The sequence below is a fragment of the Apodemus sylvaticus genome, chromosome 20, assembly GCF_947179515.1.
Source record: "Apodemus sylvaticus chromosome 20, mApoSyl1.1, whole genome shotgun sequence".
In the NCBI taxonomy this organism is placed as follows: domain Eukaryota; kingdom Metazoa; phylum Chordata; class Mammalia; order Rodentia; family Muridae; genus Apodemus; species Apodemus sylvaticus.
The window spans coordinates 47,445,238-47,457,737 of NC_067491.1; the positions used below are offsets into that span (position 1 = coordinate 47,445,238).

A 12,500-nucleotide genomic window follows, 5' to 3' on the forward strand; every position below is an offset into this window, starting at 1 on the left:
TTATTGACCAACACTTCAGATTGGGTAAAGTATGGCTAATTTTGTTAAATTTGAGAGCCAATGAAATAATTGAGCCATCTAACTTTAAAACTTTTCCATCCTTTGTCTCTGAATCCCCAAACTCACAACTTGGTGAACAATATTCTACTTGCAAGTTGACACATAATTGAAAGGTGGTGGCTAGGGTGGTGGCTAGATCTAATGCTATCTCAGTAAGCCGTCTACTATAGAACTGTTGTTTTCAGACTTTAAAAAAATATGTCTATGCTTTCTTTTTTTTTCTTTTTTCTTTTCTTTTCTTTTTTTTCTTTTTTTCTTTTTTTTTTCTTTTTTTTGTCAAGTACTTTCTTAAAGAAACAATAGCACCACATTGGCGTAGCTGGCCAAACAGTAAAGGGGAAAGCAAAACTTTGGATGCATCCTGTCTTCTGTGCATCCTCCCAAGCACATGGAATGTAACAGGAACCCTGGAGCCATGGGGTATGAGAGGGTCTTGACTACACAGACATGTCACATCTCACAATGACATTCAAAGGAGAAGGAGCCTCAAGTGGCACCGTTGCTTTTTTAAAAGATTGGATTTTCAAGAACATGATTTCTTCTTACTCTTCGGGGTGAATAGGGGTGTGTGTGTGTGTGTGTGTGTACGCATGTGCATGTGTGTGCAAATGTACATGTAAGGTAGGTAAATGTAGGGTGGGTATTTTTAAAAAAAAGGATTTTTTACACCAGGAAAATAGATGATAATTGAGAGATGCATTAACGTTTTCAGGGGAACTAACTCATTTGACCATGTTCAAGTGCTTGATATTCTTTGGGGAATAGGATCAACATTTGACCTAGGTATTATGTATTTTTTTAAGTAAATCAGCAATAATCCTATCAAATGAAAACTCCTTCCTACCTATCTTTATAGTTCTTTTGTAAATTTATTAAAACCACCCCATTTCTAGGCACTAAAACAATTTATCTTCACAGCAAAGCTTACAAAATTTCGAGTTGTAAAATTTTAAATGTCCCTTTCTATCCACCTTGAGTCATTTTGATTCATCATATAATGATCAGTTGGCTTTCAGAATTTATGTAGATTTGTCTTATGGTGTTCATTCATTTAATGAATGAAATAATGATACTTTAGTGTGATCAATTAGTACAATTAATTTTTATTACTTGATTTATGATCCAGTTGGAAAGAATTAGGTATTGGATAAAGGATTGCATACTTAAACTTTCCTCATTGAGAGAATTTCTGTGTATAGAATTAAGTGAACAGAATATGGGATAGACACTTGGAATCACCAAATCCAACCATGGCGGGAAGCCCACAGATCTGGAGAAGGCTGCCTATATGTTTTTCTGGTAATTATCAATTTGAAAAGGAACAGACTGTGAACAAGAACTACAAGTCAGAAGTGCCACCCAGGGTGTGAGAGGACCCAGCTTTTCCCTGCACCCTTCTGGGGAAGCAGGTAGATAGCAAACTGGCCTCTTATTCCATTTACATCTCTATAGTCATCAGGAGATGTACAGCTTGCCTGTTGTTCTTAAACCCAGTAGTTCTGAGGGCTTCACTCAATAGCACTTTCTGCATTGCCCCAGAGATTCTAGAGGCAACCTGGTGGGTGGAGAGCTAAAGGTGTCCTTTTTGTTTTTATTAATAATACATTTTATAAGAATATTAAGGAAGCTTGCAAAAGAGAACCAAGGCTGCAGTTAATAAGATGTGAATATGGAATTTTTTTTTAAAGATGGAGACAACCTTGCTCCATATGTAGAGAACATTTTCTAGATGTTTTGGGTTAACAATGCCCAGTTGAATGCATCCAACACATTTCCAGGAAGCTGGATTCTTCCTTCTAAGAAGACACTAGGGAAAACCTCAGGCTTGAGAAGGAAAAATTTTGCCCCTCAAGTAGCAATTCTTGCCATCATATTTTCATAAAATAAAAAAAGTGTGCATATAGAAGCAAGGGCAAGACTACATCCACTACAGCAACTTGTGATTGTAATAGATAATATTTCAAAATTTAAGTATGTCAAGGTCTGTTTTTTCATATGCTAAGGAGAAGGAGACTTGTGTGTGGCAAACTGAGTAGAGTCTCATTGATAATGTTAGAGTTATTTCTACATACTAAGTGACTGGAAGGATTAATGAGAGTGGATAAATGGAATAATTAATTGGCAAGGATCTTCTTTCTCATCTTTCTTTTCTTTTCAGTTGTCTTTATAATCATAAGCTCAAATGCAGAAGCAAAATCAAATTGCAAATCAAACGTCTCTTACGTTGTGACATGTTGGAGAGACTGAGTCATTAGCTTGTCACTAGTTAGCTGCAACCGCTTCACCAATAAAAACTTGGATACTGTGGTGGCATCCCAGTGACGGATGAATTATCCTTGGAGCTACACTCTTAATGGGTTATTTACAGAATTCCTTGCATCTTAGCAATTCAAGGGTTCTGATGTTGTACCCTCCTGGAAACCCAGAACAGAAATCTGAAGGTCTACTTTTTAATCTTCATACCACCCCTTTGAGGTAGGTAGATGACATATTACCCCCATTTTGTAGATGAGGAAAACTGAGGCACCGAGAGGTGGAGTGACTTGACTGAGGTCACACAGTGGTGATTTTGTGTGACCAAGGTTGCAAACACTTATTTCTTCAGTGATAAAGAGAAACCAGGACTCCCCAAATCCCTAACCTTTGCTTTTTCCACTCCATAGCTTCCTCTCTGGACTTGACAAGTAAGTGTGTTTTAATGGACTTTGTATCTTAAGTTCCTCTTGGAATGCATAACTGGGGAGGCCTTTGCATCTCCCAAGAGGAAGGATTTTTTCAGTTCCCTTCCTCATTTTGTCATCTTAGGCTCCAGGCTTTCATTGTTTTTGCTTTGCTTTCTCCTTTTACTGTGTTGACTAGATTCTTTCATATAACAAACTACAAAATAGCACCATTGTACTAAAAAAACAACAACAGAGTTTTACATACTGTTTGATATTTCCTGTATTATTGATATACTAAATTTACATAGTGCTCTATATGGAAAAAAATAAAAAAGAGAGAAACTGCTACTTAGAGTACATACTAACTTATCATTTGAAGGAACCACTGAGAGCTTAAGAGACATTCTATGCTTCAAACACATACCTAAAAATGATTGGCCTCAAAGTTGTAGTTATTGTTATTCTATTTTTTTTCTTGAAACACAATGTTGGAAAAAAATAAAGCTTTGTGTCTAAAATAAATGCATTTAACTTATATTTGGTACAAATGCCACAGATGGAGTCAGGTACATTAAAACTTGGTGGGCCACTTGACTACTTATTTGCTATTGCTTTTGAGGAGGCCAAATTCAACAAATACAAATGTGAGGAAAGGGCGGGTCTAATGGAGCTAGACAAGATTACTAGACTCTGTAAAACAAGCAGCTTGAGCTATGTGGGAAGAAGTGGAGATAAAAGGATCAGTCATAAACCACCTCTACACAGTTGCTAAATAAATGGCTTCAGCAGCCAAAATCCAGAGAGGAATTTAGTGCAACTGAATCTCTACAACGCCCATGCATTTTTGGCTCTTTAGAGGCAGGGACTAGGAGATATAATTATATATATATATTTATATATATATACTTTTTTTTCTCTATAGAACGTTATTGATAAAGAATCAACAGCAATCTACCCACACCAGGACCACTTTTGCAAGGTGCAAAGCTTTTTAAACAAACACTCCTAAAGACAATGTTGGAATGTTTACTTGTATATTTCATTGGGGGAAATGCCCATCTTTGAAATGTTATTGAACTTATTGTTGTTATTTGGTAGGTGTTTCGATGTTTTGCAGGTCGCTCAAGCAGCAAAAGGAGCCTTCGGTGACGTGGCATTTCTGCTCCTGGGGAGGCTCCTCCTACATCTTGTAGGTCTTGTTTCCTGCATTTCCTCTACTTGTGTTCTTCAAATGTACTTCCTGCAAATAAGAAAGATAAGCGGCCATTCAGTTGTCATGGTTTTCTATATCCATCTATGTCTTTAAGTGATTCATCCCTTATGTTTTTTAGCCACTGTGTGATAATTAGCTTGATACACATATACAATAGCCAAACAGAGTAGTATTTCAGTACCTTTACTGATTCATTATTTCTTTCGTGCTCTCTTGTAGTTCGTTACAAGATATACAATAAATTCTTGGAACTTAAACCACTCTCCCCTTTGTTCTTATGCTGTAGGAGACCTGTACTGATTCTTTCTAGATACTGTGCCAGCCAGTTCCAACACTGGCCCTTAGCCTTTTGTATCCTGTGTCTCACCAACCTAGCCTAAGGAGGGTTTGGAGTCTTTAATTCTTTGAGAAACATACAGATCGACAGGTCTTTAGTCAACAATTCAACCAAATTTGACCTGTCTCTAGGCGCTCCCATAGCATAGGTATCATTGCTTTATAATTACACTAACTTGCTACCCATTCTATCTGATTCTTTCCAGATTCACTCACAAGAAGGAGATGCTGAGAACTCTAACCTTCTGATTGGAAGCATATTTTTCCCAGTGAGTAAAACCAACCCAACCCAACCCAACCCAACCCAACCCAACCCAACCCAACCAACACCACAAACCCGTCAGACTCTGGGGTTACCTTTGTTGTCTTTTATACATTGTTTTGTACAAAAGGAAATGTGGCTTTAAATTGTGTGTTTTCCCCACCCCTGATGGAGAGAGGCAGCGTCTTTGAAGCAGAAGATTAGGGAATCGGGTTAAAAAAATTACAACAGTCTGACCTGAGCTCAACTCCCTACCCTCCTCTACTTCCGGCCATGTGAACTTGTTCAAGTAACTGGTTCCTCACACATAAAATGGAACAATAGTATCTACATTATAAGGGTTTGGCATTCATGGAGGCCCTTTTCTGGGCCAGAGGCATGACCAGGGTGAGCCTTAGATGATATTATTCATTTCTTCTCTTTCTTGTTTCGTCTTTGTATCCACGTATGTGTGTGTGTGTGTGTGTGTGTGCGTCTGTGTCTGTGTGTCTGTATGTGTGTGTGTGTGTGTGTATTGTGGGTATGCATATAGATGTGTACATGGCTACACCTGTGAGATAGGATTTCTCTGTATAGTCCTGGCTTTCCTGGCACTCACTTTGTAGACCAGGCTGGCCTCGAACTCAGAAATCCTCCTGCCTCTGCCTCCCAAGTGCTGGGATTAAAGATGTGTGCCGCCACCGCCCGGCTGCAATATTTTTTTTAAAACAGGCATTTTCATTGAATGTGGCTAGAATATTGAAGAGTGATCTCAGGGCATCTGCCTATTTCCACCCTACTCTCTCAAGCATTAATGTCTGGCTGCCGGTTCCTTATAGGAATGCTTAGGATTCTGCATTCATGCTTTCAGTGGTAAGCTCTCTCCTAACTAAGATATCTCCCTGCCCTTATCATGACACATTAACCAGAAAGGCCCAGATGCCAACTTCTTTGAGGTGATATCCCTATCACTTCCTCAACAGATAAAAATGTCAATGAAGGAATATGAATTTTGTTTAGAACAGAAATCCTATGAGAATGGAGACTCAACTGCTTCATGAGTGTTACAGTTCTGAGTCTCAGTTGGGATGTTGCAGGCACTTTACCTCTGGTCAGAGGGTATTCCATAGGAGGATGCAGTTGACGGTTATAGGTATATAGTTACATGTTTCTGTCAAGACCAGTCATTCTCGAACTGGCATTCAGAACTGCCAAACTTTTCTCCTACCTAAGATAGTGCACACCCACTCAGTCTCAATGCTGTTAGGAACTAAGAGACTTTAGAGACTTAGTGGGAGTGAGCAGATCTAATGCTGATGAATACTATCAATACAAACCAATACGACCCAATACCTATCAACCAAGACTCTTAGGCATGTGGTGAGTTTTCTAGTACAAGTTGATCAGCACTACCGGAACATGAGTTCTGTCTCTGAGTCCTTCACCCAACATGAAATGAAGCTATGCCTTTGTGAGTCAACGGTCATTATCATACTGACAGAACAGAAGAAAGGTAGTATTATATAAAAAAATTACTCTTTAAAGTAACAGGCTCATGGCTGTTATAAAAGAAGCAGGCCAGTAGGAAGTGGGGACTTGAGTAGAGCACCTCGAAGTGCCATCAGGTAAAAATCCTGAGACTTTCCCATTAAATAGCTTATAAAGGTAACTCAGCACACATTTGTTGCTGGGCAAAGCATTAGCCACTAAGCTATGGATGAACTTTTGCTCCTTATTCTGCTTCTTCTTCTTCTTTTTTTAATTAATTTTTTTTTACATTCCATATTTTATTCCCCCCACCCCTGTCTACCCTTTGACTGTTCCACCTTCCATATTTCTTCCCATCCCTGTCTCCACATGGATGTCCCCAACCCCCACCCCAGCTAACCTCTAAACTTCCTGGGGCCTCCAGTCTCTTGAGGGTTAATTTCTGCTTCTTATAATCATTTTTTTGGTAGAAAAATAAAAGGAAGATATCTGTGGCAGAAGAATGGGGTCATTAAAGTTCCCAAACTATTAGAAACTTTACGTGTGGGCTCATTGGATTATCTCACCACACGTCTGAAATAGCTTTAAGGACAGCACTCTTCTACAAAGCTGCTAACTAAATGAACTAGTGCATAGGGAAGTTTCCTCATTTGAATTTGAATATTTTATTTCCCATTTAAGGTACACACTAGCTTAGAAATAAAGAAGGGCGAGCCAAGAAGTGCGCACAGTCAACCAGTTCAAGAAGGAGCTGGTAACAGTGAAAGAGATCCCAGGATCTGTGGAAACCCCAGTTCTCAAGCTGAGCAGCAAATTTGACAAAGATCACGTTCAGGCGCCTTCTGTGCTTGACTCTTTAAATGCACGAGGGTCGTGCGGCAGCTTAAAGTGGAGAGACATGAGGTTAGATCTTTATTCTTCTGGGCCTTTCTTGTCTCTGAAAGAGGAAGTTAGTCAGGGTGAGGTTGGGCAGAAGTGTGTCCCCTGGTGGTTACTTCATGGGTCTGCCTCAGCCGAGAGAGAGAGAGAGAGAGAGAGAGAGAGAGAGAGAGAGAGAGAGAGAGAGAGAGAGAGAGAGAGAGAATGTGCAGGCACCTGGGCTCAGAGAACCCATTTAAAACCAGCTGGGTAGCCTGGCTTGCTGGCTCCCTTCCCAGTCTCTCACATGTGACTTCTTTGTTGCAGACAATGATAGTGAAAAACAAAAGCACGGGGGACTTGGTCTCAGTTGGATCGGTTGCTTTGCTCATTGTCTTAATTTAATTATGCTGGCTCCCCTGGACAATAGGCTACACGTGGAGGCCCTGTCAGGAGTAGCCGTCCTGAGCTGGCACCCACCTTCAATGCACTTCTTGAACGGTTATGAAACAGTTTCACATGCAGCCAAGCAAAAACTTTTTTTTTTTTTTCACTTCAGTAGCTTGTCCAAGACAAACAAACCAGCTGAAACTGTTTCTGGTGTGCAACTAGACAGATTTTTTTGAAAGGAAAACAGTAGTGAGTAAATATTATTTCCAATTGACACCAGAGAAGGTAAGATTATTTAAAAAAAAAAATGCCGGATTTCCAGCTCTTTGGGGTGTAGGGAAGAAAGCCACCCTTTTGAAAGAAGGGCTAACCAGCTTATTGCAGAATGAGCTGGGGGAGGAATTAATTAGTAGTAGAGGCTATTTACTCTCCTCCTGTAGCTCTGGTGCTTTCCCCTGAAAGGTTACCCATAGACCCTTTGAGGGTGAAGATCATCAGATAGTACTAATGGTAAACGTCCCAGGAATCTTGTCTGACACCTGCTGAGGCAGTGTTACTGTGGAGTGAGTTCTCTCACCACCTGCTCCTCACATCCATTTTGGCAAGGTAACCTTATTTATGTCCACTCCACTTCCAGGCTGAGGCTTGCTAAAATTTCCTGATGTGACTAAGGCTGCAGAGGAACTGTTAGATTCCTCTTAAGATGATTGTTAGATTCGAGAGAAGAAATGACAGAAATCAGCATCGGAGCATTCATCACATGCTAAGGATTACGTCACCCATGGGCTCTGCTTAAGCTTTCTTGTTTACCCCATAGTTTTACACAGGATGGGCACTGGTGTCATTAAGGCATCTGAAGACGGAAAGAGTTAAAAAAAAAAAACTTGCTTATTTCTTACAGTTAAGCTGGGCTTCTGGTCTAGATTTATTGGAAGTGCTTTCTGATTCTAGGGGTGACCTGTTAGTTACCCTGCTACCTACCACCCCAAAGAGGTTAAAAAGACCCCTAGGGTTTCAAAGATCTCTTTCTAATAGTGGTAGTTCATGATGTCATCAGCTATCCACCACCCCGGCTGGTTTCTGACTAAAGGCACGATGTCTGCGTTGGAGGACTTTGAGCTAACAGGGTGGGGTATCCTTCCTGACCACAACCATGCTAGGCCACACTTGCATGGTTGTTTATAGAGTTTTGGATCTGTAGCATGTCCAGTTAATACGAGCTATCTTCTTGGATATTATTACTTCTGGTTTTCTTTTCACCATGCCTAATTTTTGGGTGGGGTTTGCCTAGGGGGCAGAATATAAAAGAAAGATGATAGACTCTTTAAACTTCAGGAAGGAAGGCTCAATAGTTTCAATAGACTGTGTTTCCATCTTCCACCCACTGCAAACAAGTGAAGTATTATAGGGCATAGTCTATGAAGGGCCTGGCATCCTATAAAACAATTGCTAGGAAAATAATGTCTGTCATAGAATATTAGCACTTATTTACAGCACAAAACATTGACCTTCTCCACAGAAGGGCAAATAGAAGAAAGAACAGTGGATGATTGACAGGTGGCCCAGACAACAACTCTTCACTTGTTGAAAAGGATATGCTATAGTTCCTTTTTTTTCCTGATTGGCTTGGGGGAACACACAGCACTTGGGGAATGATTCAGATGTCTTGGTATCAGCTCTGTCATCTTTTGACTTCAAGGAATCCCAAGTTCAAATTCTAGGACACTCCGGTTGACCTTTTGTTTTTTGGTAGCTATGAGATCTAGCCTACATGTTAGGATGGGACTTTAAAACCAAAGACAGTTTGAGAGACCCATTCTCCTGCTGCATATGGCTGACGCTTTAGGAGCAAGGCACAGGTGTGGCCACATGGTACATGTAGTTTGCCGAGCCTCTGGCTTTTTTCCTAGCACGACCTTCTTCCTTCTTTAATGCTATTCACCCCTCTCCATCCCCGTGACTACTTCCTTTGAACATTTGTAATGTTCCAGGCTGACCCTTCACCTAAGCTGTGTCTGAGTGTAATGGGAATATTGTGACTGGACCCACTCTTGGAAAATATACATCTTCAGTGGCCAACATTATCTCAAAGACTTCCCTGAAGGTTGTTACACTGCCCTTAACACCTAATGTGAGTCTCAGACAGTCCTACCTGAGCTCCTTTCTACCTCTTCTTCTCTTGGGATCAGGTACTGTTGCTATTCAATAGTTTTCCAAAACTACTAAATTTCCTATTTTCTTGGACGTAGGCATGTGCGTCTTCTAATAAAGTCTTGCTTGTCTTCCCAGTAGTCATGGGCTTACATGTCTAGTTTTGATCGCAGATCCCCCTACCTCATGAATCACTGACTTGTTCCTCGGTTTTCTCTTCTATAACTTGAAAGAGAGAGGGGTAAAAGCACTGATGTCACCAAGCCATTTGATTGGTTGTTCTAACTTTAGTTACTTGTATTTAGCATAGGGAGATAGCTACCATTGTGTGCAAGGAGGCTCACTATCAGAGACAGTTGGTTCAGATCCATTCTGTGAACTTGGCTCTTAGCCATGCCATTCTAATTTTCCTTGTGTGCTATCTTGGTGTGCCCACCTTTGTTAGAATATGAATACGTTTTAGATTAAATTCTGAACGTGTTTATCTCCCCACTTAAAGGGAAGCTCCCTGAGACCAGGGGACACAGTTCTTTTATCTCTGTATCCTCACTAAACTCAAGCTGGGTGTTTGAGAAACAAAAGCCAACAGTGAATGTGGCTTCTCCTTTACATTGACTTAAATTTTATGCAGAAACAACGGGATAGAATTTAGTTTAACGGCAAGCACTGTACAGCCACTTGTGTTCACAAAGTGAAATATAACATAGCCCTCTTCTGTCTCAGAACTCAGGCTGATGACCATGGCACAATCTACGTTCATTAAGAAGTGAATGAAATAGTGGGGTGCCTGGTTAACATGTTGGGATCCATCTTGGGGGTGTGTCCTGACTTGGTCCAAATGAGAGCAAAATCTTAAGGAGACATTTAGCCTTTCTCAGTTTATTTTCTTATCTCCACAGCAGGCAAAATGATAGCATTTCCCATGTTGGCTTAGGATGAGGTGGATTCACTAAAGCCGGTGCCGTAGGGTAGGATAAGTGTTGAATAACTACTAGCTATTCTTATTATCCAGTGTTTAACAGTTCCTACTACCAGAGTACTTTCCATGCTTGAATGCTACCTCTTTTTCTGCTGATTATGGGCTAAGTTAGCTGCTTTCTGGATTTGCAGAGTACCCTTGAATGCTGGAATAGCATGCCCACAGCTCTTTTCCCCTTTTCTCTTTTAATAATGATAACAAATAAATAAGTAATAAATAAATGTCCAATAAATAAGTAGGCATGCTCAGGAGTTAAGGAATTTGCCTTCTTCCTCCTTTATTTTCTGATTTAGCTCGGCCTGATTTAGCAACTCTCTCACTGCAAATAGCCACCTGATTTGATTTCCAGTGTACCTTCCTATGATGCAAGAAACTGCTGGTAAATGGTTTTAAAGGCTAAATAAAAGAAGAAGAAAATACTGAAGAAAGTTTTTTGGCTAGGCAGCAGAAAATATTTATATTGTCTTTAACAGTCTGGAAGGATGTTACAAAATCCTGCAGGTTCAAAGTTGTCTAGACAGGATTTTATGGACAAGTTGCTTAGGTATTTTTATTTGTGATAAATTCAATAGCAGTAATAGCAGTGACAAAAGTAACAATTATGGTGGTGATGGTGGCAAATTAGTCTAACTAAGCCACACTACTGTCCCCAGAGGTAGTTTGTAGGGAGCCATTTTTACAGTGTGTGGGAACTGCGCCCCCCGCCCCCCCAGTCTTGAGACTAGATACAATCCAGCCTTTGAGTGTCTGACCCATTGTTCTCCTAAGAGCCTGGGACTTCCTGTGAATACCTGCGAGCCACTAGCCAACACCTGGTACTAGCCTGGGGTGGAGTGCTGGGATCAAGGTGAAATCTTTATCTGTCAGACCTACAGTTTCCTGAATCAAGCAGGCTATCCACTGAGTAGTGAGGAACTGTGGAGCCAACACTCACTGAGCTGAGTCTCACAAGACTCACCCCGAGAACCCTCAGAACTCCAAAAACTTGGGGCCTCCATCAGCAATGTCGTTGTCCTGGCCTTAGTTCTTTTTTGCTGCCCCCCTCATCTAACCCAGCTTTTCTTCCAGGGACCCAGTTCGCTGTAGCTGCAGGCAGTTACAGTAGTTGATTTTGGAATTGTTGAAAGGGTCCAAATGCAACATTTCAAAAGTACAATACCAGATTCTGCTAATGTGACTGATGTTTGCATGTCACATCTGAGGACCAGTTTTGATGTTCTTCTTCCTCACATTTCCCAGTGCCATTGTTCCAACTGACATATGGCTTAGGCTAGGGTTGAGCTAGTGTGTGTGTGTGTGTGTGTGTGTGTGTTAATTTGTATCACGGTATCCTTGAGAGACCTGAGGCCCTAAAAAGTCTTCTAGTGTCAGTTCAAGGCACTGGTGATGTGTCCACAGGGTTAGTATTAAGCATTGTCTTCTTCCACTCAGTCTTTGAATGTGTGGCAAATCTGGGCAGAACATTCAAACTCTGTGTTCTGAATTTTCCTTCTCACTGAGTCGAGAGAAATTTTGGAAGCTTGGAAGACTCTTCTGAACTTTTCAGATGAACAAAATACCATGGTGAGTGACCGGTTGAAGTGATGATTTGCATCTGTTTGAGGTTGATGGGAGTCCTCTCGACATATAAAAGCAAACCAGGGAGCTGCCAGTCAGTGGTTTTCCAAGACAGAACAGTCTACAAGGGTGGCTCATCCAGCTTTAAAATTTGAGAATCATTTTGTCGTGCTCGAAGCACCTCGACTCCTAGCCTCACACTCTTCTGAAGAATGTGAATATTATTCACGGAGACAAACAGAGTATCTGATCATGACTGGGACAACTAAGACTGGCCAAAGAAGAGCAATGATGCAATGCATACCCCTCTTCATTTACACGCCCTTTCCGTCTCTTGTTTTGCAATGCTCCATAAACTTTGAAACATGCTTGCCACCATCAGCATCACCCATTTCCAAGAGCACAGTTGTCAAATGGGTAGGAATCTTTCCCAAACTCCCAACCTACCATACTCTTGCTCTTAATTATCTGAAATCTGTTTGTCCTGCCATCATGGTTATCTACAGCTGTGAAAATAGCCCATCCTATTTTCACAGATGGTAGGGCTGGTTGGTCTTTGATTAC

At 40.8% G+C, this 12,500-nt stretch overlaps 1 protein-coding gene across 10 annotated transcripts in view; it reads right to left on the reverse strand.

Moving 5' to 3' along the window:
* Positions 1–3,735: 3,735 nt before the first annotated feature.
* Positions 3,736–12,500, reverse strand: part of Igf1 (insulin like growth factor 1) — a 74,447-nt gene continuing 65,682 nt past the window's right edge. For all 10 annotated transcript variants that reach the window (XM_052165031.1, XM_052165029.1, XM_052165032.1 and 7 more), the window contains one exon: positions 3,736–3,963. In XM_052165031.1, coding sequence (XP_052020991.1) covers positions 3,904–3,963 — 60 coding nt within the window. In that variant the 3' untranslated portion in view covers positions 3,736–3,903. The remainder of the gene's footprint in view (positions 3,964–12,500) is intronic.